The sequence below is a fragment of the Brachypodium distachyon genome, chromosome 5 (assembly GCF_000005505.3).
Source record: "Brachypodium distachyon strain Bd21 chromosome 5, Brachypodium_distachyon_v3.0, whole genome shotgun sequence".
Taxonomy (NCBI): domain Eukaryota; kingdom Viridiplantae; phylum Streptophyta; class Magnoliopsida; order Poales; family Poaceae; genus Brachypodium; species Brachypodium distachyon.
In genome coordinates, this window is record NC_016135.3 from 13,079,258 (window position 1) to 13,105,607 (window position 26,350).

General features: G+C 43.6%; 4 protein-coding genes across 5 annotated transcripts; 3 read left to right on the forward strand and 1 right to left on the reverse strand.

The window, feature by feature from the left end:
- The first annotated feature begins 11,703 nt into the window (after positions 1–11,703).
- Positions 11,704–12,472, forward strand: LOC100841792 (non-specific lipid-transfer protein). Its single transcript, XM_003579665.4, has 2 exons — positions 11,704–12,149; positions 12,241–12,472. The coding sequence occupies exons 1-2, from the start codon at positions 11,804–11,806 to the stop codon at positions 12,255–12,257; spliced, it is 363 nt and encodes a 120-aa protein (XP_003579713.1). The 5' UTR covers positions 11,704–11,803; the 3' UTR covers positions 12,258–12,472.
- A 2,811-nt stretch (positions 12,473–15,283) lies between these two features.
- Positions 15,284–16,099, forward strand: LOC100842090 (non-specific lipid transfer protein GPI-anchored 1). Its single transcript, XM_003579666.4, has 2 exons — positions 15,284–15,694; positions 15,820–16,099. The coding sequence occupies exons 1-2, from the start codon at positions 15,367–15,369 to the stop codon at positions 15,846–15,848; spliced, it is 357 nt and encodes a 118-aa protein (XP_003579714.1). The 5' UTR covers positions 15,284–15,366; the 3' UTR covers positions 15,849–16,099.
- A 1,940-nt stretch (positions 16,100–18,039) lies between these two features.
- Positions 18,040–19,173, forward strand: LOC100830285. The gene is made up of 3 exons (XM_003581168.4): positions 18,040–18,405; positions 18,510–18,701; positions 18,806–19,173. Exons 1-3 carry the CDS (start codon positions 18,166–18,168, stop codon positions 18,962–18,964), a joined length of 591 nt encoding a protein of 196 aa, XP_003581216.1. The 5' UTR covers positions 18,040–18,165; the 3' UTR covers positions 18,965–19,173.
- LOC100830591 (transcription factor E2FA) lies at positions 19,105–24,367 on the reverse strand. 2 transcript variants are annotated; one of them, XM_003581169.4, is made up of 14 exons: positions 23,956–24,367; positions 22,400–22,589; positions 22,230–22,286; positions 21,995–22,080; positions 21,824–21,912; positions 21,685–21,736; positions 21,506–21,558; positions 21,353–21,403; positions 21,209–21,257; positions 20,850–20,915; positions 20,673–20,749; positions 20,372–20,588; positions 19,948–20,017; positions 19,105–19,844 (listed from the first exon to the last, which is right to left on the reverse strand). In XM_003581169.4, the coding sequence occupies exons 1-14, from the start codon at positions 24,160–24,162 to the stop codon at positions 19,729–19,731; spliced, it is 1,380 nt and encodes a 459-aa protein (XP_003581217.1). In that variant the 5' UTR covers positions 24,163–24,367; the 3' UTR covers positions 19,105–19,728. The 2 variants fall into 2 exon arrangements, with proteins under 2 accessions (XP_003581217.1, XP_010239888.1); XM_010241586.3 differs by having other exon boundaries at positions 19,710–19,841.
- Between the last annotated feature and the right edge of the window lie 1,983 nt (positions 24,368–26,350).

Below are 26,350 nucleotides of genomic sequence, written 5' to 3' on the forward strand. Positions count from 1 at the left end.
TTTAAAGTCTTGACATAACCTTACAAATTTTAGTAGATCTGGTTGTTATGATGTATTTCAAGCTTTCATAATCAATTTACATAGAGCTCCCAAAAATTAAGTTATATGAGAAGTTCGCGAAAAACAGACCTAGAATAATAATCGAAACCACACCTAAAGGATTTTTTATTTTTGTTCCTTGAAATGTACAACACTTGTTCATTAAAAAAGATATATAATAGATAAGATCATTAAAGCTCGTGCTGAGATCATCAAAAGCTCATTATGAACTTAGAAAAATAATTGAAAGCATGTCTCAAGGATTTTTAAAATTAAAAGCACAATGTTTGTTAGAAAGCTAATCATGGGATCCATAAAAATGCTCATCATTAGAATGCTAAAATCTCATCTTAAGATCGTTAAAAGCTCAAGGATTTTTGAAAGAAAAAAAGAAATGACAAGACTTGTTAATTAAAAACTCTTCCTGGGATCATAAAAAGCTCATCACTGGAACATTAAAAGCTCATCAAGGGGTCGTTGAAAAGCTCAGCATTAGAACATTTAAAATCTCAATGGTTTTTGGAAAAGTTAAAAGGTCATGATGAAAATCGTTAAAATTCATGATGAGATCGTTATAAGCTCATGATGCTATCTGTAAAAAGCTCATCATAGAGTTAGCAAAATAATTGAGAGCATGTCTAAGGAGTTTTGAAAATTAAAAGGACATGATGAGTTCGTTAAAAGCTCTTCATGAGATCCTTAAAAGCTCATGATAAGATCGTTAAAAGCTCAAAGATTTTCAAAAAAAAAATGAAATGTACAAAACTTGTTCGTTAAAAACTCTCGTATGATCATGAAAAAGCTCCTCATTAGAACATTAAAAGCTCATCATTAGAAAGTTTAAAAAGCTCAATGGTTTTTGGAAAAGTTAAAAGATCATGATGAAAATCGTTAAAATTCATGATGAGATCATTAAAAGCTCATTATGCTATTTGTAAAAAGCTCATCATGAAGTTAGCAAAAATAATTGAAAGCATGTCTAAGGATTTTTGAAAATTAAAAGCACATGATGAGTTCGTTAAAAGCTCTTCATGGGATCCTTAAAAGCTCATCGTTAGAATGTTGAAAGCTCATCATAAGATCGTTAAAAGCTTAAGGATTTTAAAAAAAATTGAAATTGTTCATTAAAAACTCATCGTGGGATCATAAAAAGCTCATCATTAGAACATTAAAAGCTCATCATGTGGTTGTTAAAAAGTTTATCAGTAGAAAGTTCAAATGCACAACGGATTTTGGAGAAAATAAAAGCTCATTGTTAAAAGATCATGAGGAGATTGTCTAAGCTCATCAAGAACTTAGAAAAATAATTGAAAAGCATGTCTCAAGGATTTTTAAAAATTAAAAGCACATGATGCGTTCGTTAAAAGCTTGTCATGGGATCCTTAAAAGCTGATATCTAGAATGCTAAAAGCTCATGGATTTTCAGAAAACAAGGAAATTTAGGAGACTTGTTCACAAAAAAAATTCATCATGGCATCATAAAAAAAGCTCATTTTTAGAACATTAAAAGCACATGATGTGTTCATTAAAAAGCTCATTATTATAAAGTCAGGCGCGTATTTCAAAATTTAGCACTGATCAAAATGATTAGTCAACTAAGTCCGAGATCTATAAAAGCTTCTATTTCCGACAAAAAGTAGGCATGTCATATGAAACGGGTAGAAAATGAAAAGTGTGTCTTTAAACTAATTAAGTGCAGACACAAAGTAGGAGTACTAGAAAATAGTGACACAAAGCAAGCCTTGCGATCCATGACATCTGCAACACTCCCTTCTGATTTGTGGTCGGCACTGCTAGACGCCCCGTAAATCTTCCATGCACACGATGCTGTTTTGATTGAAACACTACCCCTGTTTCAATGAAAACCAATATTATAAGGCCCTGTTTTGATGAAAACCAATATTATGATGCTTCTGTTGCATCACAACAAAAACAGGTAATAAATTTGTATCATTCTACACCAAACATCCTGAGTCATGTATCGTAACTGAAAACCATTCTAATTTGTGTTGCAGCACTCATTCTGCCCAAAAGTAAAACTAAAAAATGCACAAGGATATATGCATGCCTTCACAAAAACAGAAGGTTGACGCATTGACAATAAGATATAAAATGCCTTGACAAAACTTCTGCAACTTTACGCTTTGGCTGCATACAAAAACTGCAAAAATAAATGGACAGTGCTAATGTGTTTAGCAGAAATCATGTGGTGGCATGGTGCACAAAAAAAGAGAGCAGATATACCATTTTGTCAATGGGAGGTAGGGCTAGGCACCAATCACTGTCATTTTGTGAGTGCAATAGCCAATAGCAAATAGGCAACCTGACTATGTTTCGCATTCCATGGTACTTGAGGGTCCCAATTTGATCTCGGTGGAGCTTCTGTGTAACCTTTTTGCCCTGCAATCATATTGTCATTTTGTTTCATCTTGTCCTTTCAGCCATTGTTAACAAAGAAAGCAGTGGTACATTCCATTGTAAAAAGTATGCATCGATCATTCACCCAAATTGTGGCACCATTCTGTTTTCTTGGGTGCAAGTAATTTAACATTTTAACTAAACAAATGGAAAAATAAACATCTGGACCTATACTGTGCAGATGCATGCATGTGCAGAATGAACGGTTCTTATGTATTGCTTCCTCCTATTCACGTCGCCCAATTATTCAGTAAGCATAGCATCCGCGCTTTGCAAACGATTAAATCCGTACAAAATAAAGATTCCCCACTTTCATCAATCTCAAGTTTTGGCCATGTTTGCAAAAATGTCACCAATGCCAATTCATATACTAGTGGTATTCAGAGAACCCGAAGCCCCAAAGAACCTATCAGGTATTCAAGTGGTGGTTGCTGCAAAACCCATGAGATGGGCATTTGGAAGGATGGAACATTGCCTAGTGACCTAATTTTTTTTAAGGAGCTTATAGTGGCTACATCAGACCTATGAAAGAGAAATGCAGTCATAAACTCATAATGGGAAGAAAAACATGGGGAACCATGTCTCTACACTAACCACCAAAAGCACTGGCGTTCTAAAACATTCTATCTACAGAGCATACATTTTTCTCACCTCATAACACAATAATACGCTTGCCTTGTATCTGAGATAACAATAGAAGAAGGTCATTAAACAAGCATAACCAAATTGCCATTCCTATTAATTTCATATGTGGGGTAAAAAATACTAGCAGGCATAAATTTGTTATGTTTTCTGAACATTATTCCAACTATTGTCGGCTGTTCACTCATCTCAACTCTATTTGAACCAATTCTATTATCTTGCAAGCATGAACAACAATTGTGTCATCATCTGCTATATAATATCACTTTCACTAGATGGTAAGATTGTTTACCTAGAAGTTAAACACGGGCATTTGTTACGTGAATTGGCAATGGAAAACACAAGTGGCTCCATATAGGAATATGCGGAACAAACATGTCACATGTAAGGTCTCAACAGGAAGGCAAAACAAAATAGATCTCATCCAGGGAACTAAGACCATCAAAAAGCTCACAATCTTCTTCCTAAAGTGCAAGCTCTTCATTAAAGACAAGCTAAAACTCCTTGACATGCAGCCTGCGGGCACCACAAGCCCTCAGCCACCTCCTCCCCTCCGGCTGTCCCAGTGCTACACTGAGAAGTGAACGAATGAAAAAAAAAGTGAGATCGATCTCCAATCAACATCGAACACCACATACTTCGCATCAGTTTAGTTCATTCGGAAATTAATGGGGCTAAGAAGATGCAGAGAGAGAGAGACAGAAAGAGAGAGAGAGCCTTCTCCTCTTGATGTTTCTTCACTTCGATGGGTTGCAGAGCAGCGGCGCGACAACACGACATGGCACGACGCCAAGAGAGTGAAAGAGAGGACAGGGAAGCTGCGCCGCTGCAGCCTACTTGAGGCGTCACCTTGAGGGCAAGGGCAGGGAGGCGGCGTCCGATTTGGCAGCAAACAATACAGAGGATTGGGGAATATTAGAAGGGAAATTTGGACGAGGGAGCCGCTGGAATTTAGAGCGGCCTGCGGTGAGCGACGGCCCGAAGGCAACCTGCGGCGGGTAGAAGCGGCGGTCAGCGCTGGCTGGTGCCTTGGAGAGTTGGAGGAGAAGGGGAAAAGGGGATCGCTCGGTGCTGGTGCGTTTAGAGAAGGGGAAAGGGCACTCTCTCCCTCCGCGGCGCGCTGTCGGAGAAAAGGGAAAGGGGGAATCGGAGAGAAGCTGCCGCAAGTCGTCCGCCCGACGCGGACGAGCGCCAAAGAGTGTTTTCGGAACTTCTGTAGCTTTTGTTCTTGTATTTCCGAGGGAGAATTCTAAGGAAAATGGACTCCTTGTGTTCGTACTGGCTGCATATCTGTGATTGTTCTTGTCTGTCTACTTATGTACTTATGTTGTCACAAGGACGGGAGTACAGTTTATCAAGGTTTTTAGAGTTGCTGTCAATGGAAACAACCTCTCATTTTTTTTGAGAATTGGAAAAAACCTCTCATGTACTGTACATGCATTATGCGTCGTGGGCAAACCTCCTGTTAATTATACACTTGAGCATCAATGAAAAACAATTGCAACGTTGGCATAATTCTACACGGACAAGTTCGGCCCAGTTTTTTTTTTTTTTTGACCAGTGAGTCCGGCCCAGTTGACTTGACTTGGAGCGACGACTTGACTTGGTAAACTGTGAATAGTGATATACACTATGCATGCGGGATCCATGCGTCAGGACGAGTAACCGGTAGGTCTTCGTGCAATGCAGTACTGCAGGTACCGAATCTCTACGCATGAAAGTATGAGGAAAAATCCTCTGCACACAGGTCGGCCTGCTCACTTCACAAAAATACCAGTATGCTCTAGTCTTTACAGCCTTGCTATCATTTTTTTTTGCATGCATCTCGGTATCTCACCACACTGTTGCCGTTGTTGTTGTGTTGTCACGTACTCCGTATATAGAAGCGCCGCACAGCTAAGCTAGCAGATTATCACGGAGACAAACACACCTGAAGTCCTGAACAAGCTAGCATTGCTCGACTTCACACAATTACACTGTTGTTTTTGCCACGTAGAAGCTTCATTAGTCATTACCGGTTTGTACCACCACTACAGACATAGCTAATGGAGCGATCTTCTTCTTAAGTCGCAGCAGCAGCCGTGGCAATCCTGGCCATCATATGCTGCTCCTTTGCCATTCTCGGTGGCCATCCACCAAGGTACGTGTATATGTAGGTCCTATATATACAACAAAGATTAATTAAGTACTCGTCTAGCTAGCCTAATATATATTGATGCAAGTTAAGTTGTGGGTACTCGATTTACATCTCTTTTACATATGATTGATGTGCATGCATATGTGTGATACATGCAGTAGCAGTACATCCGGACGGAAACCATCACGGAAACCACCGACAGCCCGTCAGCCCCGCGGGGGCCGAGTACACGTCCAAGATGCCCCGGCTGCCCGCCGCTGGCGCCGCACCGCAAGACCCTCCAGCAGCAGTTTGTATGATCAAGCTGATGAATCACCGGAGTGGATATGTAGTATTTACCTGGCCTGCAAGAGCGTATGTCTCGGAAATTTTGTACTCTCTGCGATCGAAATTACTCGTTGCAATTTCGTCTAGATATCTCATTCACCTACGTACTGAAACGTGTCTAGATACATGCGTGTGTAGACAAATTTGTTACAAGTAATTTGAATTGGACCCCTAAAAAAAGAAATTTGAATCGGAGTGAGTACTATCCTTTTGAAAGAGGAAATATTAGGTCATCATTCTGGCCGGCTCTGAGAGCTTCCACAATGTGCCAAAGCCAAATTTGCCACGTTGGTTCAGTGTAGCACCGGTGCTAAATGTTTCTTTCCTCTCCAGTGTAGGTAATGCCAAATGTGTAAGGGTGGGACCCACCTGAGAATAAACAACCTCAAGTTTGCAACAACCCCTCTCCACTTTTCCCATCTTTCTCAATCTCAACCGGCAGTTTTCCTATATCCTCACCCGCATTCTTTTATCCCCATATTGCTAATCTACATCTCGATACCTCATCAACTCCCAATTATTCGACTCCAAATCACAAGGAAGCATCAAGGAAAATCAAGCGCATACCAGGCCGTCCAGCACCGAGCGGCGACCTCTTCGTCCCGATCTGATGCTCCCTGCTCCCCTGTCTCCATCTACTTCTACGAGCTCAACATCCAAAGCTGCTGCTCCATGCATCTCATCCTTGAAAGTATAAATCCATATCCTTTGCGATGTTTCTCATTTCAGCATCTAGCGGTGATGCTGCTCTAGCACTTTCCTGACGTCCATCTATTCTGCTCGGTCTCGGGCATATCCGCTATGGTTTCATGGCACCCGAGGTGGAAGATAGAGAGCCAACTGATCGTATATTTTATTCTCTCGACGAATTTGGCACCGGAGCAGCTACTTGCTCCGGTTCCACAAATCTTCATTTTGGCATTGCCTCCACAATGAAGACTTGCGGTGCCAAAAGCCAAATTGGCAATTTGGCATCTCAATTTGGCACACATTGTGGAGGCCCTCCCACCGGCCGTGCTAAGGGTGTGGCACCCAATACTCCAGTAGTATCGTGTTCGATGGGTCTGGAAGCAATGGTGTAGAGATGGTTGTATATTCACATTGTCGTTTTATACTCTCATCTTTTGGATGAAGTTGCATGAATAAAGTATCGTACACCCGTTACACTGAGGAACGTGACTTCTGTATTGATTGTGCTTAGAATTTTGGGTCATCGGTCTGTATGGAGGTAACAAAGACCTAGAGATCGAGAGGTAAGGTAAAATTGGGGCGGAAGTCGGAAGAGCCAATGTTGGCTGAAATTCACTGAGCAATGTACCTTAGGAAAGGGCTTCGCACGTGGCCTGCCTGAGCTGTTCAGACATGGAAACAGTTGTGTTTTCACTAGGCTTTCGGCCCAAGAGAGCGTGTCGTTAGTTTTTGTTTTACGGAAAGCGTTTCGTGATGCTGAAATCCTTCAACTTGTCGTGGAATTCACTCTTAGGGATTTACTTGACAAACGTAAGTACGTTCGATCGATCTTGCTGGAGCCACGTACGTACGTACTTGTCCCATACATTTACATACCAGGTACTTGTTGCTCGCGTCAGCCTAAATGGGGTAAATTTCATTTAACAGAATTTACCCCATTTAAGCAAACTTGTGACACAAATTACCCATTTAATGTTTGTCCCCATTTTTCTCAAATTATGGCTAAGTCGGAATGATACATCAGCCTATATGTATTCCTCAATTGCTTCCTCCCGCGTACTTCAGATCTTCATAAACCAATTGGCGCAGGTTTAACTGTGTAATCATGTCCGGCGACCGGACATGCCCCGTTTCATCGAGCCCAATTGATTTCTCTATTTGTGTCACTTTAGGAATCTCGCCACTAGTAGCTCGTAACAGATCTAGCTACAGATTTCTGCTTTTTTATGAATGCTTGCTTCTTCAAATGCATATCAACACCACTGGAGACAGATTTGAGCTGCAGCTGTAGTGTTGTACTCTCCACAGATGCTCCTATTGGAGAGAAACAGTAACAGCTCGTTTGGCAATCAAGAATTCATTTCATTTGATCAAAATGAAATGAAATCCAATTTTTGATAGAATTTTATTTGGTTGAATTTGAATTCCGGGTTGAAAAATCATGTTTGTCTACCACATGGAATTGAAAAGTGAGAGACAACCAGAGAAATGATGGCTTTTAGATAGGAATTAAGGCTAGTTATAATGTGATTCCATGTAATTTGAGATTGAATTCCCGTGGCTAATTCTGTGCCAACCAAACAAGTTGTTTTTTGGAATTCAAAATAAATTCTACAATTCTATGCTCAAATGATGGGTGCCAAACGAGCTGTAAGGTCTCTTTGTTTGTTCAAGCTAGTGTATCACACTCTGACTCGCATCGTCCACTTTGGGAGTAGTAAGCTCCGTAGTACCGGCGCGTGGATCTCCATGGTGTTCTCTACTCCTGAAGGTCCCCAACAATCGAAGTTGGTGGGCACGAGGTTGGTGACCAAGGGGAAGAAGAAGCTAGTGAAGGAAAACAAACCCAGTAATGCTACACCTACGGACGCCATGGGTTACGGAAACTTTACGCGCTGACGGGTCTTCAGACGTGGCGCCTCGCTCCCGCCTCTGTCTCATCCTGCCATCTCTCCTGATCCCCAGTTCCCCTCCTTGTCTGGTCTTACCGCTCAGCTTCCTCCCCCACGGCGACCATCTCGGTTCCCCGGCGACCCCCCTCAATCCTTCCCCGTCGAGCCACTTTTCCCCAGATCAAGCGCATGGGAGCGAGGCTACTGGCGGTGGCATCTAGCGGAGCTATGGGAAGATTTTGGTTTTGGGGTGGTGAGATTCAGCGAAAGGAGCAGTGGCTGAGCCGCTAAGGCCGCGCCGTCGCCACGGCAGCCCGGTGGTTACTGGCAGCGGCGGGGAAGGAGCTTGGCAGCCAGGTTAGAAGCGAGGGCACCTCCCCCCCGGCTCGGCCTCTTCCTCTTAGCTCCCAGCCGATTGAGGAGGAGCTTAGTTGCTCTGTTGTGCCTGCTGTATGAACACGACGGAGGTAATTCAGCAATCACTCTAGCTTAGCTGCTTCCCTCTCCTTCCACCACCATATCGATATGTCTGCATTAGCACTGTTCTCATTATAATGCTAATCTTTGGCCGGGCTTGATACATACATGTTCACCAGCATAACTAATCAGTGAAATAGAGCTTGATCTGAAATCCACAAGAACATGTTAATTTTCTAATCTTCTTCGTGATCTGAAACAAATAGATGGATGGTCTCCTCTCAGATGAAGGTACCCTGGTGTGTAGAAGATAATGTCAACTAAACAATAAAGCCTAGGAGATACTCATAGTTATTATACATTACAGTTGCCAGATGCAAAAAATGGACTACATCCAAAATCATTAAATAACACAACTAATGTTTATCTCTGATCCATCGTATCTTTGAGCCCTCCAATTCCATCAAAAGTTGATTGTGGAGATCTGGATATAGCAGAAAAACTTTGCTGAATTTGAAACAACATGCTTGTATATTTTCCTATAATTGAGGGCATAATAACGGCCGATGATTCCTGCAGCAAATAAATTCATAAGGTGAACGGGATGTTGAAGTACTTATTATAATAAAGAGACCAAAACCAAAGATACCTCAATTTCCCCATATGGTACTCCGGCTGTCATGGTTGGGTTCATTTCGCCACTAGTGCCCAAGTTAATTGATCCCTGCAATTAATAATTCATAAAATGATCTGAATCTCGAAGTATTTATTAGAAGCAAAGATATGAGGAGAATATGTACCTCAAATGTTTCATACGGTAGTGGAGTTGTTATACTTCGATTTATGTTGCTAGAACTAATGCCCAAGTCAAAAGATTCCTGCTCCAAATAAAGTCATAAAATTACGTGGATGCTCAAGTATGTACTAAAAACTAAAGAGATAAGAAACAAAGATACTTGAATTGTGCTACAAAAATCTCGTCCATCCAAATAAGAACTTTGTTGAATCTGTATCAGAGAACATAACCATAAACTTATAAATATACATGGTAGACATAGATGATGTTAAATAGATACGAAACAAAAATAGCTACCTCATGTTCCATCTCCTCTTGTTGAAGAATGTCATTCTTAGATGATTTTCTTTTTGCATTGCTTCTTTTATTTTTCAATTTCATGGCACGAGTCTGAAATAAACACTAAATTAGTAAACTTAAAAAAGTATAGAGATTTTCAAAGAAACAAAATATTGGTAGAAATACCTCTTGTTCGGCTTTCTTCTTCTCCTTTTGTGCGGCTTTCTTCTTCTCCCTTTGTTCGGCTTTTTTCTTCTTTTCTCTTGCTTCACGAATAATCTTATCAACCTTAGACTCTTTTCTCAATGAAGGCGGACGTCCAGCACATCTAACAGCTATTGGACTTAGTATAATTTTACTTGTTGTCTCCCCATTGGATGGTGCACCACCTTCCTGTGTACCAAGCTGTTCGTTTTACCATGACGAGAGCAACAAAGTGTTAGATATTTTAGCTGTCCATTATCATCTCTGTTTGAGCTTCTTCTCGTCACACCAAACCCTTTAGCCTTTTCGTAATTTTTGTAGTACTCTCGCACATCATTCTCAGTATCAAAGGTCATCCCTAATTCAGGATCTTCAAGTATCACATCTGCTTGAGGTTCACCTTGGTTCTCTTCAACTCCCACGTTGTTTTTCTTTTGTTGCTCAATGCCATCATCATCGCTTGAAATGGACATGTCACTTGATTCATGAACACTACCAGTTTGATCATCCATTCCTACAAAACATAAAGAGCTAAAACATCAAAGATATTATGCTAAGTGTCATCAATAAAACCAGATGAAAGATGCAAAAACGATTACATAAATACTATAATTACCTGCTAATGCTGATGTTGAAGATGTAGCTATTTGCAGCCCTGTCAATCTGAGGTTGTCGCTCGCCGTCTAGCCGGTGCACGTCGAACAAACCACTCGCCGCTGCTCGTTAAGGTGCACGGCGTTGGTCAATCTGAGCGAGGACAAGCTAATGTAATCGCTCATGCACACACGATCAACGGCAATGTTGATCGATCATCAAGCGTTGAAAGCGATACATGAAAAGACGAAAGGAGGAACAAATCGTAAAACAAACCGCTGGCCGCCGATCACCGAGGTGCACGTCGCGTCGCTGGTCAATCTGAACGAGTACAGGCAACTCGTCGCCGCTCCTAGACAGATGATCTGTCGGTCGATCAATAGGTATTGAAATTTATTAGAAAAAAGACGGCAGCCGGCCGAGCTAGCAGAGATGGCGCAGTTCTCATCCCACGGAACGGAGGCTCTGAACGGAAGGGCAGGAGAGTTGCCTAATTAGCGGAACTGCCTTTTTTTTCGTTTTTTCGTTTTTCTTTTACTTCGACGCCACGTAGTACTTTTTTCTACTCAGCCCGTAACATTCCGTAAGTTGCCTGTACGTGTAGCATTACTGGGGCAGGAGAGTTGCCAGCGGAACTGCCATTTTTTTTCGTTTTTTCGTTTTTCTTTTACTTCAACGCCACATAGTACTTTTTTCCTACTCAGCCCGTAACATTCCGTAAGTTGCCTGTACGTGTAGCATTACTGAAACAAACCCGCAAATTTCGTAAATTTTACAGACAAAGAAAACATAGAAATGTAGAAAACAAACCCACCGACACGGCCGCACCGGCAATGAACACTTGTTTTGTCCGCGCACTGCATGATTGCAGCAAGCAGCCGCTTTCAACCATAAATCAAATCGAAGTGCCGCATCCACTGAAGAACCCAGATCATCAGAGCCGCATTCACAATGTTTTAGCTAGTTCTTAGTTAATCATCATGCTCCCCGAGCATGCGAGCCACCGTGACCTTCCTTCAACTACCGCAAAGCTCCCTGCCGCGGCATTCAAAAGCCTAGGGAGCCGGCACCGCGGCACGTATGCAAACTTCAGGTATGCGCCAACTACCCCACTAGCATCTCCATGCGCGGTCGAGCTTGCGCGACCCCAATTGGACGTGGCGTGCGGTGCCGATTGACACAACACGCGCCGGTTTGCGCAGCGCTAGTGCTCGCTCCACCCATGCCGGCCGCGCTGCCATCGTGAGCTCCGGGAGCACTATATAAGAAGCAGCTCCGGCCATGAAGCAGGCATCAACTTACGAGCTGAATCGACGCAAACACGAGTAGCAAATTACTACAACGTACTTAGTGATCGAAGCGTCCAAGATGATGAAGATGAGGGGTCTCTTTGTTCTCGCTCTGCTTGTCGTTGCCGCGGCAGCGGGGCTCGCGGCACGAGGCGCGGACGCGGCGGGCGAGTGCGGGGCGACGCCGGCGGACAGGATGGCGCTGAAGCTGGCGCCGTGCGCGTCGGCGGGGCAGGACCCCGCGTCGGCGCCGTCCAGCGGGTGCTGCACGGCGGTGCACACCATCGGGAAGCAGAGCCCGAAGTGCCTTTGCGCCGTCATGCTCTCCAACACCGCCAGGAGCGCCGGGATCAAGCCGGAGGCCGCCATCACCATCCCCAAGCGCTGCAACCTCGTTGACCGCCCCGTCGGCTACAAGTGCGGAGGTAAATCAAGCAAAAACGGTTGCCTGATATCGTGTCCTGGTTTAATTGTGTGTTCTTGCTCTCATTATGCGTGTGTGAACTTGTTTTGCAGCTTACACACTGCCATGAGCGACCTCCAGACACTTCATGCGCGGCCGGCCGGTCTCTGGATGCAGCTGAGCGTTGCTCATCATGTACAATAAAATGGGTTCCATGACGTGGGGACTCCGTGATCTGGAGGCGTGCTGCCGCTAGAGATACTGTGTATCACTCACTACTTGTATCTCGACTCTTGAGAGCAGCATTCTCAGGATAATAATAAACCTTTGTTTTTTACAGCAAAATGACTGTAACGGGTCAGTGCGTCACCTAGGAGGGTCAAACACGCCAAACCAACTTAAAACCTATCGTGACCAACTTAACATAACATTAAGATCCTAATATGCATTTTTATAATTTTAAGACTATTTGACACATACTCAATAATAATTGGTATTGGATCGGGGTTGCATTTACCTATGTGAAGAAATTTTTCAAGTAGTACTACTACTTTGAGTCTTCTATTTTATAAAACATTTTAGTAAATTAAATTGACTTAAAAATGTCTTAACAGGAAATAAAGGGGGTGTTGGCAACGAATTAATCCAGAAAGCTGATCGATCCGCCCAAGCAAGGTGTTTTACCCCTCAAGTGCGTCATGCAGTGAATCAACAGTTTTGCATCCAGGAGGGCAGAAGCAGTTTGCCAATCCTCAAACATCAGGGTGTAGGTGACTGGACAGCAACAAAGCGACAAATCAGTTTATCGACATGGTAAACATCCATAACATAACTCACCTAACTTGTAGTTAGCTGCAACCAACAAGTAACCAATAGAACAAACACAAGATGCAAAGACAAATGTGGAAAACCTCCTCAAAATGTCCGTAAAAAATCCTCCTTAAAGTGAGGAGAAAAAACCACAGGGCTGACCGGTCCACAAAAACTTTCACTGTTAGCAAAATTGATACCATGAAGTCTACTAAAAAACTTCTAGAAGGTCAAAACAACATCATTACAAGTTACAAACTTGCTATCACCATCAACAACAACCATCATAACATTACCAATAAGATATAACTTAAAATCAACCAAAGAGAGAAAAACCGTTTTTGTCCACTTCGGTTTTCAGATTACTGCCAATCGCTTGAAACTTGGCAAATACGTAGTACTAGGAGTACTGAGCATGTTGTCAAACTTGTGTCCCAATCCCGCATTGTTTGAACCCTCAAGCGAGCTAACAATACCTCAAGATTACACACGTCTTAAATTTTAGCAAGCAGATCTGACGAAACCACTCTCTAAGCCGGTGCTTTAACCACATGACCCTCAAACCAAATCGAAGTGCACTGAGAACGAATTCATCAAGTTTGGAGCCAATACAACCATGTTTGAACCTCCAACAAACAAGATTGGTGAATATTAACATGAAGCCACCAATCTAGACATAATTTCTCTTTGAGTAAATTTCAAAACCACAGGTTTTGAGGCAGGCTTCTCAACGAGCCCCCACTTTTGCTAATTTGTTCGCAAAACCACACGTTTTGTGTCCAATTGTCTCACATCATCCAAAACTACGATTTAAACGCATTTAACGGTATTTCTTACATATGGGTCCTGCATGTCAGGCGTCACCACTTTTTCATTGTGCCCCTCGCCTTTTTCTTTTTTTCCTCGTCCCCTCTTCTTCTTCTACAAAGCCGGCAGCCCCCTGATTCGCCTGCGCCTCGCCTCCCGCCCACACCGCCTTCATGTTCACTATTGATTTGACCCCGCCTTCATGTTCCTCCTCTGACCGCCGCCCGCCCCAACCTCGACCATGGCTGCCGACCCCGCGCCATCCTCTGGCCGCTGGCTACGCTGCCCTCGCGACCCTCCTCTGGCCGGTGCCCTCGCGACCCTACTCTGGCTGCCGCCCCAGCGGCCCTCCTCTTGATCAGCAGCAGCACAGGGCGGAGCAGGAGGAGGAGAGGAAGAAGACTGCCACAAGGGGAGCTCGGATGGAGAAGGATCAATGGAGGAGGCTACCCATGCTCGCTGCTGCAGTACGTGGTCCGGGCCTGCGCCTGCCGCCTGGGCATCAGCGACCCGTTCGGCGGCACCGGCACGAAGCCCAGTGCTGGCACTCCACCTTTGGTTGCTACCTGCAGCACGCGAGGGTTGGAGAAGAAGAAAGCTAACTCCGCTGCCTACTGCCACGTGACTCCGATTTGGTTGCCGTGTGTGCGAATTTGGTTTATGATTGTGCAAATTTGGGCCAAATTAGTTTAATTAGGCTGGACTTGGTTGTTCTATGTGCAAATTTAGATTATTGTTGTTGAATTTGTTTCTAAAATGGCCAAATTTATGGCGGCGGTCAGAAGAGGAACATTAAGGCGGGTTCAAATCAACCGTAGAAGAAGAAGAGAGGATGAGAAAAAGAAAAGAAAAGGTGAGGGACTCAATGAAAAAGATGTAACGCCTGACATGCAGGACCCACATGTAAGAAATACCGTCAAATGCGGTTAAACCGTTGTTTTGGGTGATGTGAGACAATTGGACACAAAACGTGTGGTTTTGCGGACAAATTAGCAAAAATGGGAACTCGTCAAGAAGTCTGCATCAAAACGTGTGGTTCTGTGAAATTTGCTCTTTCTATTTCCTATTCTCTTCCTCCTCCGAGGAGGCAAGAGTCCGGGTTTTCTTCTTCTCCTCACCTCTCAAATAATCAGTTCAGCCATTGGACTGAGACGAGATCAACAGTCTGGCACTCTGCCTGAGCTGGACTTTCGGGCTGTCAGCTCACTTCCATCTAGAGGGATTACGCATGAGGCAGTTTTGTGTTCACAAGCGGTATAATCACCTACGTATCTTTTATGTCATCACATAAGGGGTGTGCATGAACGATAGGTTGCCACACGCTAGGAGAAATGTGTCACACTTTTATCGTGGCAACCGGGGGGGGGGGCGGACGCCGCTGATTTAGTTTTCACTAACACAACAATTTCAATGGATGATGCATCTGGGACACACCAAGTGTCCTACTGTCCTCTGTCCATTCACAAGGTTCTTGCTCCTTGCATGCTCAGCAGCCGGCACACGTACCCGGCCGGCCGGCACTATATAAGCGGCAGCTGAGCACAAGCTGTTTAGCCACCGAGTGCGCACACACAGCTCAATCGTAACTCGTAATCCAGGCCACAACAAGCTCTCAATTAACAATGAGGTGCCTCTCCGTGTTGGCGCTGGTCCTTGCCTTGGCCGCGGCGGCGCGGCTGGTGGAGGGCGCGGGCGAGTGCGGCGCGACTCCAGCGGACCAGATGGCCCTGAAGCTGGCTCCGTGCCTGACGGCGGCCAAGGACCCGGAGGCCTCGCCGTCGAAAAGCTGCTGCGCGGCGGTGGTGGACATCTGGGGGCACAGCACCGAGTGCCTCTGCGCCGTGCTGCTGTCCAACACCTTGAAGCGCTTCGGTGTCAAGGTAGAGGTGGCCATCACCATCCCCAAGCGCTGCAACATCGCCAACCGCCCCATCGGCTACAAGTGCGGCGGTACGTACTTATACGGCCCGCGCGATATGACCCAACTGATTTGGTTCATGGTTATGCGTGTTCTTGACCAGAGATATAGGCGCCAGAGATATATTGGTTAACTATCTCAAGTGTATTTTCTGCAGATTACACCTTGCCCAGCCTGCAGGACTGACGGGGTTACCTGCAGGATCTGGCACGTACATCTGGCACCGAAAGGAAGCAAGGAATAAGGCTTGACTAGCTAGCAAAGTAACTTCGCGTGCATGCTCGAGACAATAGTATGGAGAAATGATGTTCTTCAGTAGCTGCGTAATTTGTGGTGTCGATAGAGGAATTGCAAAGATGTTGATCAAAACTATAGATGAAAATGTCAAATATGATCAACAGTTCGTAATATATCGAAGTTAATTAATCAATTGCTTACAAAGAAAAAAAGGTTTATCACCCTCGCTCTGCCCGCCGCAGCAGATTCTGATCCACCGTCGTTACTACACACGGGAACTTCTTCAGTCATCAAAGCCCCTAATCTACCAATCCACCGTTTTCATAGCAAGTGTAGGCATATGATTTCTGTCTTAAATCAAACCTTTTACAGTTTCATCAAATTTATAGAAAAAGCTATTAACATCTACTCCATCCGTTTTATAATTCTTGTCTCAAATTTGTCAAAAAATGGATGTATCTATTCCCACAAAGTGTCTAGATACATGTAATATTTCAACAAAAATTATGAAACGGAGAGAGTACGCTTCAATTTTGGGGGCGGCTCTAGACTTGTTAGAGCATCTTCAAGAAGTTCCCTATATTTGGTTCCCTAAAACTCGTTCTAGGAACAGGAGAGACAAGAGATTGAGAAATTTTGAGAATTTTTTTTGCTTCTTCTCCAACAGGTTGCCTATACTCCATTCCCTATTTCTTTTCTTTCCTCTGAATGACAAGTGGGACCTGCATGTCAGTGTCACATTACTATTTTTCTCCTCTCTCCTTCCTCCCCCAAATCTCGACGTGGTCCCGCTCCTGCTAACCTCGTAGCTCTGCCGACGCCCAGCCGCCGCGCGCTGCCCCACCGCTTGCCTGCCCGCGCGACATCGCCGCAAGGCCGTGCGCCTGATGCGGCCGGAAAACGACACGAGGAGGCAGCTTGGACCAGGTTCGGCATCCAACAGGTCGAGGCGGAGCTCTGGACAGCCGCGCTGGCCAAATTGTGTCCCGCTCCGGCCGAATCGACGCCGGAGCGAGCTCGCAGCCGACGGCAGATGTGGGTGCGATAGGGTCCTCGCCGAGACCCGATTCAATGAGGGATGGGCTCGGGAGGGGGCGGCGGAGGCGCGGGGAGGCTTTGCCGGCGTCTGGACATGGCCGGCGGCGAGCCTGGGCGGCGGCGCGGGAGGCGCTGCAGACGTGTCGGCCCGGAATCATGATGAAGGGCGACGGTTTTGTTCCCGCATGCGCTTCATAGATTTTAGGGAATGGCCTTCTCGTTCCCTGCATCTATGGAAGAGGAGAGAGAAAATAAGGAAGTTCTCTAAAATTTTAGGGATAGGAAATGAGACAGGAAACCTATTAGAACAAATTTTGGGCTATTTTAGGGAATGAGAGCAGCTATTTTAAGGAATGGATGATTTTAGAGAACTTATTGAAGATGCTCTTAGGGTCATCTTGCACTTGAATACAACTTAGGACATCCACAATGCTAGAGTCACTTTTAGTTCTTTATCATGGTAAAAGTTAACACGTGGCAGGTTATGTATTTAAAATGACTAATTGATTTGTCAGCATTAAATGTGATGATATCCGATGATAAAAAAAGTTGACTTTTAGCAAGAGTTTGTTCTTTATCTCTTTTATTTCTCTTTCTTCCATGTTACTTCCTCCGATCCATATTAATTGTATTCTTGTCGAAATATGAATGTATCTATGTATAAAAAATGTTTAGATACATGTAATATTTAGACAACTAATATGGATTGGAGGGAGTAGTAAATTTCAAAATAAAAGTCAATTAATAGTCGAATTTTATGAATGGGCCTGTACTCTTCATTCTCCTGATGACAACTTGACTGCCTTTCTCAAATAAATATAAAGCCTAATCGCCTGCTCGGTGTCGGTGCTGCACCTGACCGCTTCCCCGTTTAAACCTGTTTTGCGAGTCACGACGTGTAAACACACACGAGAGAGAAGTAGACTCCGAGACTCGGTACACGTAGTCCGTACGTACTCAATGGCACAGCGATGGGCTACTTGTCACCTGCATCCACCTCACGTTTTCCTCGATGGGCATCCAGCACATCAGCCCAGAAAGCCCGAGGCCCATCTCGATCGACCTCATCCGTCCACCACAAACATCAGCCGAGAATAACTTACCGCCAGCGGCCAGCCGGCCCCGGTTCCTATCTTTTCCGCCTGCCTCCTTGTCCCCACCTCTTCCCCGGTCGTCCACGCTCTGCTTGCTGCCCTTCCCACTCCATCCAATCATCTGCGCTCCGTCCATGGCCGCGGCATCAGCTCTCCTCCTTGCCAACCTCTCCGCGCCCACGGGCACGGCCAGGTACCGCCACCGGTTGCTGCAGCCCAGGAGGCAGCCGCCGCATCAGCTCCTCGCCTCTCGGCCTCTCCCTCTCCGGCAGCCGCTCCGCCCCCTCTCCGCCGTCCAAGACACCAAGGAGGAGACTGCCAAGACGGCCGAGGAGATCACCGAGAAGTACGGCCTGGAGGTCGGCCTCTGGAAAGTAAGCAAGCGGCGACACCTTAACTCCTTAAGTCAAGAGTAATTACTTTTCTGAAGCACTTGATTGTGAGCTGAATTATTGATTGCGTGGCGTGGTCGCTTCAGATATTCAGCTCCAAGGAGGAGGAGGAAGGGGAAGGGGGGAAGACGAAGTCGAGGACCGACCAAGCCAAGGAACTCCTGGCCAAGTACGGCGGCGCGTACCTGGCCACCTCCATCACGCTCTCCCTCATCTCCTTCACCGCCTGCTACCTCCTCATCAACGCCGGCGTCGACGTCCAGCAGCTGCTCACCAAGGTGAGATCCATCGAGCTAGACCCGTTCCCAAGCTTCGAGTCCAGATTTCGTGATGCTGCAGTGTTTAGGAATTACAATCGGTCTTGTATATCTTGTAATTACAGGTTGGTATCGTCACGGACGAGACCGGGGGGAAGGTCGGGACGTTCGCGCTGGCCTACGCAGCGCACAAGGCGGCATCTCCGATCAGGTTCCCGCCCACGGTGGCGCTGACGCCGGTCGTGGCCAACTGGATAGGGAAGATCAGGAAGGGGGGCGACTGATGCACCGGTGAAGTACAGGCACTTCCATCGATGTGCTCTTGCTCTGGTTTTGGCTTGTGTACTTAATTAGTGTAAATCTTCTACGTGTAGATGGTATAATAGTGTAAATCTGGCTAACTATGGTTTTGGCTACTTGTAAGTTTGCTGCCGCTCTTTCAAAATGGCACGGAATAATTAGTAAATGCAATGTCTCAGAGGTTAATAGTGCAGTCATGGCAAATATATCTAGTTTTAGCTAGGATCTGCTGCCAGCAAGTGAGGAAACCAGGAGGCATGGCGACATGCCTTGTAGTAGTAGTACAATCTTCCGCCTGAGATTTTCACAAGTTACTCAACATAGGTCATATATAAGTTCATAATGCATTACCTTTTGTACACATGTGACATGTTGCAGAATATTTACACTTTCGTGGCGTCATTTCAAGGGAGAACCAGATACCAGCAAGACCTTCCCAGGGGTTAACTTAAGTTGGCAAAATGTCGCTCGATGAAGCAAAACAGCAGCGCCTTAACATACATATGCCTAACTCAAAGGGCGTACTGAAACTATGAAGGCACGGCGAAGCAAAACGTTACTGAACACATATGGCCAGACCTCAACAAAATGCCAATCTCCGGCTGTATATCTTGACCACTGTCATGTCGTCCTTCCTTTTCCAAGAAAGGATGCAGAATTTGATAGAAAACACCAGCCTCCAAAGAGTACCAAGAAGAACATTTGCTTTCCCCAAAAAGAATTTGGTCGTTCCAAGATATCTCCTTGGTTATCCATGGGTGGGACGTACAACTGTAGGTTTACCCGCAAGTGCTGGCTGTTGCTTGAGTGCGCATGGGGTAGTAGTCACCTCTTTAGCTAAGAACTGATCCCACTGCACTTCTGCTATTTACCATGTTAAGTACATCAAAGTTCAGGTTGCACCTGCTCTATCTTTAGTACGAGATTTTAAGCATGATGACGATGAAATGCATTTCTTAAAGGATACATGCTGTTTTCCACATATCAGTAATGCTAACATCATCACCATCAGTAAGAATCCAGTAATCGGCATCAGTCTGCAGAGGTGTAGTAGGTTTATGAGACATTGGGAATTTGAGTCACTATCATATCAGTAGATGGGAAAAAAATACAAAGGAGGTAAATTATGTTATCGCTATCAGAAAGTTGACTGTTTAATACAAATATTAACTATTCAAGAGTATGATGCACCTCATGCAGCATTAAGGTTGATGGACGTGTGAATAATTTCTGATAAAGTGAAGAAAGTTTAAATTGGATGTTCTTTTCAGTTCAATGATGTGATCATGTCCCCGTAAAAAAGAAGATGTGTGTGATTATGAACTTCCTCACATTTCATGAGAATTTATTTGTATGAAAAGTAAAACCCGTATCATTGCAATCTAACTTACATCAACTTCTGGAGTGATCGTCGCCCCTCCAAAATCTTGAGCATTTAGATCTGGAGTTTTGTGGATATACTGAATATTTGGCGACATGTCCTTTGCTCCGCTGCTTTGTCCAGCTTCTATTGCTCTGAAGCCCTTCATGGAAGTAGGTGTTGCCAGACCTGCTTGCCTTGGAGGTGTTGCAACATCAACCAGCTCCTCTATTTTCTCATCAAATTTGCTAATAATATAATAAGAATATCAATCAGACAATTAACCTTGCAAGTTTTACCACACAAGCATTAAGAGAAGACTGAAACATTACCTAACCAAGTAAAGATCGATTGAACCCCTTGTACTCCTTATTACTATTCGATATCTCCTTTTGATATAATCACCAGCCTGCTTACAGAACAGATGAACATAATAACTCATGAATTAATTAATAATAAATAAACAGCCAATGAAGTGTACATGGAAACCTCATTATTTATTTGATTACCTCGTCAGGATCTGGTACTTCCAGTGTAGTACCATCAGGTGCTTTTATTGCGATTAATGTTCCATTCTGCAGAATGGCAAAGACCATATGAGCTCGCAGCATAGTTACTTGGTTAAAAAGAAATAACATGAATTTTTCCAATACAGATTACTCCCTCCGTCCCATATTAAGTGACTTTCTATTACATGTATCTAGACACTTTTTAGGTATAGCTACATCCATATTTGAACAAATTTGAGTCACTTATTATGAGATGGAGGGAGTAATACAGTAGGTGTTGAGCAAACTCAGAATACCAGAAATAGAGCGAACTTATTTTGGAAAAGAAGATATTGCATTTCATCGTAAAATAAACAAACCTGAAAGCAGGGTAATCCCTTGATGTCATCCTCGGTAAGGTACAGCCACCTAAAAATATGAATTACAGAAAATGGATAAGTACATGATCATACATGGACATGCTAGTAAGTCGAAAAACCAAACATGGAAGAAGTATAGTCTACCTCTGATTGCTTTCCTCTTCAATGAATTCCCTTATCTTTTCACGCATTTCACTGCAAGTATAATTATTTCCAGATCATACCACAATTTTATTCCAAGGTGGCAACATGACAAAATTATGGTTAATAATTTTGCAACCTCCAGTAGCTACCAACCTTATATGTTCATCCAATACTTCCTCCTGGAGATTAAGGTTTTCAACTTCTGTCTGCAAGAAAGTTACAACAAAGGCTGCTTAGATTTAAGTATTTCCATTTCCACGTTCAGATACATTTCCCATGGATGTCATAATTTCAACATGACTAAAAACAATAGAAACTGGAGCGATACATACCTGTAGAACTGAAACTACATTATCTGAGTTACTTCCCGAGCCATCTAAACCTCTGCAGAGTTGAGAGCTTAGCATTTTGCACCATAAGTACATGAATACATCACTACATGTTTAATAGAAAAAGAGAAGAAAAGATTACTTCCAATGGATTGTGTTCTTAATCTTCTTCTCTATCAGCCCAATTCCTTCAAGGACATTTGTGATGTCATAGATGCGCCTTTTTCGAACCTGAGTTGTTAGAAACCATGTTTGACTTGTATGAAAAGGAACTAAAGAAATGCTAACTTTAATGAGCAAACAAAATCCATACATCCAACGTCTCTGCAGCGTCATTCAAATCTATGATGCCATCTTCAGCCTGCCTGAGCAAATTAATGAACTTTTTGGTCAACAGTCCTGAACAAACATCACATAAAGAATCGTGAGTAAAAGAAATAATTTGTAGTATCAAACAAGATGATGTAAGCAACTCTAAACAGTACTATAATGCCAAATTATAATAGTCAAGTTAAGCAGAATTACGGTACTTTTGAGATGAGACGAACCTAGTGAATTGTCATAGCGGCAAGAACCAGCAGGAGTGAGTGGGTTGCCAGGTGAACCTGCAAAACACAAAGGTGCATGCAGTCGACCATTAGAGACTTGGTGAGGGAACAATAAAAAAAAATTGAGAAACTAATTATGTTGATATCATAGAACGAGAAATTCTACTCGCCAGCATTTGAGATAGGGGTCTGAGGTCCAGATTTGCTGCATTTAGCCTTTGACTTGTATGTCCTAGAAGCTTTTCCAGAGACTGGAGTCGTAAGTGGACTGCCAAGTCCTTCTGTAAACCCAGGGCTGGTCATTACCCTTCTAGTTAACTCAGCAGCATCACTTTTTTGACATGGAGCCTTTCTTTTTAGCTGCAAATAAAGGAAATGTGTTATTCAGTTATCCGTCTATCATCATAAGCAACATCAACAGATCTCAAGCATGCAGTAAGTTTGTTTGTTTTTGCAGTGGGAGGACCATCCTCCTAGCCTCTGCATCATGTGATGCACATAGCCACTGCAGTAATTGTATGGTAAATTAAAATGACACCTAAGGCAAGAACCACATAAATGTTTTGTTTATGAACTACTCTAATCAACACACAAACAATCAGTTGGAAGAAAATGAACAGCAATCCATAAGATCATAATACAATCCAAAGATCCAAGAACAACCTTGTGCAGTTAGCACCAGTGTCAGGTATAGCCGCAGTTAAATGAACGGTGATCATAGCATGATAGCATAGCTGCCAATAATCTGAACTTGCAATTCCACTTCATCAAAGAAATAGAATGTCTCTAAAAGCTATTGTAACTACGTATATTTGTGGAGCTTCAACATAGCAATGATCATACATTTAGAAAAAAAGATATATATTTCTGCGAGAATTTACTACATGTGCTAAACACGGTGCTCCAAAGTGACCCCTATAGCATTAGCACCAAATAGAACTGATGTTTCTACGGAACTGCACTGAAGATGAGTAAATGAACTACAGCTTCTAGGCTGCACATAGATACAGTTCATGATGACTTTGCCCTCCTATCTGTAGGCGACGAAGTGGGAGAATACTGAATGCGCATCCGAATTGACCTAACGAAGTACCACATCTGCCTCTGGTACTGTCTCAATTCTCAAAACGGTACAAAGCAACTCACAATTGGCTGAGAAGGATTAGGAACATAATCTGTAGCATTTGCCACCCAAACCTTACCGACAATCCCAAGCACGTCCCAAATCTCCTCGCGAGCCAGCAATGTACATTACACAAATTACTCTACGTTGCAAACGGTATCAGACAGCTAAATGGACGCCATGCTTTCCAATGGGATGAGAGCTTCATACCAGTGGTGCTTTTTAAGCTTCCCTAAATTAATCAGCAAAGGTAACAAGCTGCCGAATTTCCACCGTAACCAACACGTTAATCCTAGACACCAAACCGCAGGACAAAAACGGAAGGAAGCTGACAAAAACTTGTACTCCCTCAGTCCCGTCCAACAAAAATGTCTCAACTTTGTCAAAATTTGGATGTATTTAGACATGACTTAGTGTATAGATGCATTCAAATTTAGACAAATTTGAGACATTCTTCTTTGTTGGACGGAGGAATATAAAATGTTCCGCCAAATGACAGCTCAAACTGCAAAGACCTCACTAAATCAGAACCAAAACCTCCCCAAATAAACAAGCAAATCCGCATTAATGAAGCTCCTCGGTAAGGTGGAAGCGGCAACGCACAGGCTTCGTGGTGACGATCCCCTCCTCGATATCGCCGCGAACGCTGCCCCGGGATGCTGCTGCCGCGGCGGCGGAAGGCAACGGCACGGGGAACCGGTGGTATTCGCTGGGGACGGCGATGGGCGGGAGCCTCGGCGCGAGAGGGACGCGCCTCTGCACCGACTGCACGACCTTCCGTGCCACCTGTGGCCGGCCACCTCCCGACATGGTCTCCGGCGGGATGGCTGCGGCACCACCGATACGGCGATCACGACGCGCGTAGCGTAGAGACCCTGGTACCGACCGCCTCGCCGACGATCGACCCAGTTAAGTTTACGAGACTAGGGTTCCGGCGAGGCCGTCGGCGGCGAGGGGTTTTAAGGGAGAAAAAGCACGAGGAGAGAAGAAAACGAGGCACTGGGAAATTGGTGAATTTTTTGCTCAATTGACTGGCCAACGTTTTTCATAAAACTGGCTTGATAAAACTGGCTCACTCCAAAAATAATTGTCAAAAGTAGCCTGGCGTCCAATTGCATTGGCGGAAATGATTTAGGTCCAATTGCATTAGCAGAAAGCCTACGCATGCAACTTTAGGAGAAGAACCCTATTTGAATTAAACAAGTATTGAATTCAAATAAATTTTGGAGTTTCAAACTTGCTCCAAAATAATTGAAACTTTTAATGTAGGTGGATAACACCATTCTAAATTTATCCTAAAAATTTCATAACGATTGGAGTTCATTTGGATGTCCAAATAAATTTTACAAATTTCAGAACTGGTAAGTATAAAATGAGAATGGAAAGGAGAATCAATCTAGACTTAAGTCCTTTCCACCAATAACAATTGGACATAAGTCCTTTCCGCCAATGCCATCGGAGGAAGCCGCGACGTGGCGCCTTCCGCGCATTCCCCCTGGCCACTTCTGTCATTTCGTTCGGGAGGGAGTCATTTTTGTCAAAAACGTTGCCAGTGGGTCCAATTGAGCAAAAACAAATTCGAAACTGGTAGCGTTTGCGAGTTACCACTTCGGATAGGTATGTCGTATGTGGAGGGAAGCCGACAGAGGAGTGGGTATGCAACGATATTATTTTTCTGAGGGGCTGGATGTCAAAGAAGAGGGCGAGTGACTGGAATCTTGACCGCCGGTGCCGCTAGCAAAAAGCAAGAGCTTCTTCGGATCACAAGAGTTCAAAAACATAGGAATGGAAAAAAATAGAATTGAAATGGCATGACATGTTGAATACTATAGGAATAAAAAAAACACAGGAACTACATGAAAAAGTATTTTGGTGCTACACAAGGTCTCTTTGGTTCAAAGAATTTCACAGGGTTCTATTCCTAAGTAACTTTTCCTTTATACCTTGTTTGATTTGCAGATTTAAACCATAGGAGAAATTTCTACGGACTAGTTTGCATGCAATTCAAGTTTTCATGAGGTTCGACCTAATGGAAATTTTTCTCTGTCTCTATGACAACTAGCACATAATTCATTAAGCAAATCCTGCATTTTTCATGTGGTGGAATCAAACAACTTCTACTACACATTCCTGTAGTTTGAATTTCATAACAGGATAGAGAGGAGAGAGATAGAGAGAAACTGCATTGAAGTTTTCAAAGAAAAATTCCCATGAGTACAAGATTTGGAGGAAAACTTTCTGTCCTATGAAATTCCTTTGGTCACTATTCCTTAGGGTTAGAACCCTCTATTTCCTCCAGAATTCCTTTGATCCAAAAAGGGCCTAAAAGTGAAGGAAAGAAAGAATCCCAAGTACTCACTCCAATCCATATTAAGTGTCTCAAATTTAGTACGTAATAAATGTGAGACACTTATTATAAATCTGAAGGAGTATAATTTGATAGCTAACTCCACAATTCAAAGGACACCATAGAGGAAGAAAAAACAAATCCTCGCAGGATCCTTGTGCTGTGAAATTCCTTTGTTCCACACGCACGTCACATTGGGGTGGATGAAAATTAGTGCAAATAAATCTCCCCCCCATGAGTAGAATTAGCTTATTGTTCTTCATGCGATTTAGTAACTACGTTCCGAAAAGATGGCCTAGCGTTGTTCTAATTCAACATTTTTAATTTTGACCAAGTTATAAGAAAATATACTAATATTTATAATATCAAATAAGTATATTATGATGATATATCATGACCAGTTTAATGAACTAATTTGGAGTCATAAATGTTGGTAAAAATTTATATAATTTTAGTCAAATTTTAAGAAATTTGACTTTAGAACAAAGCTAAAACATTTTATATTTAGAATGGAGAAATATCCGTGCTGCAACTAGCTACTAGCTTACAGCCAGTTCCTCTTCTCTTTCATTTTCTTCTCTTCCAACAAAACAAAAATATAATATTTTTATTCTTGTATAGTTTTCTTACATCACTTTATTAGACGTTTCA

Excerpts from the sequence above, each read along its gene's own strand:
- LOC100841792 (XM_003579665.4), top strand. The coding sequence starts at position 11,804 with ATGATGAAGATGAGGGGTCTCTTTGTTCTCGCTCTGCTTGTCGTTGCC.
- LOC100842090 (XM_003579666.4), top strand. The coding sequence starts at position 15,367 with ATGAGGTGCCTCTCCGTGTTGGCGCTGGTCCTTGCCTTGGCCGCGGCG. Across the intron at positions 15,695-15,819 it reads CATCGGCTACAAGTGCGGCG|ATTACACCTTGCCCAGCCTG; the intron begins GTACGTACTTAT and ends TATTTTCTGCAG.
- LOC100830285 (XM_003581168.4), top strand. The coding sequence starts at position 18,166 with ATGGCCGCGGCATCAGCTCTCCTCCTTGCCAACCTCTCCGCGCCCACG. Across the intron at positions 18,406-18,509 it reads TGGAGGTCGGCCTCTGGAAA|ATATTCAGCTCCAAGGAGGA; the intron begins GTAAGCAAGCGG and ends TGGTCGCTTCAG. Across the intron at positions 18,702-18,805 it reads TCCAGCAGCTGCTCACCAAG|GTTGGTATCGTCACGGACGA; the intron begins GTGAGATCCATC and ends TTGTAATTACAG.
- LOC100830591 (XM_003581169.4), bottom strand. The coding sequence starts at position 24,162 with ATGTCGGGAGGTGGCCGGCCACAGGTGGCACGGAAGGTCGTGCAGTCG. Across the intron at positions 22,081-22,229 it reads CCGCTATGACAATTCACTAG|GACTGTTGACCAAAAAGTTC; the intron begins GTTCGTCTCATC and ends ATGTTTGTTCAG. Across the intron at positions 20,018-20,371 it reads CGATCACTCCAGAAGTTGAT|ACTGATGCCGATTACTGGAT; the intron begins GTAAGTTAGATT and ends ACACCTCTGCAG.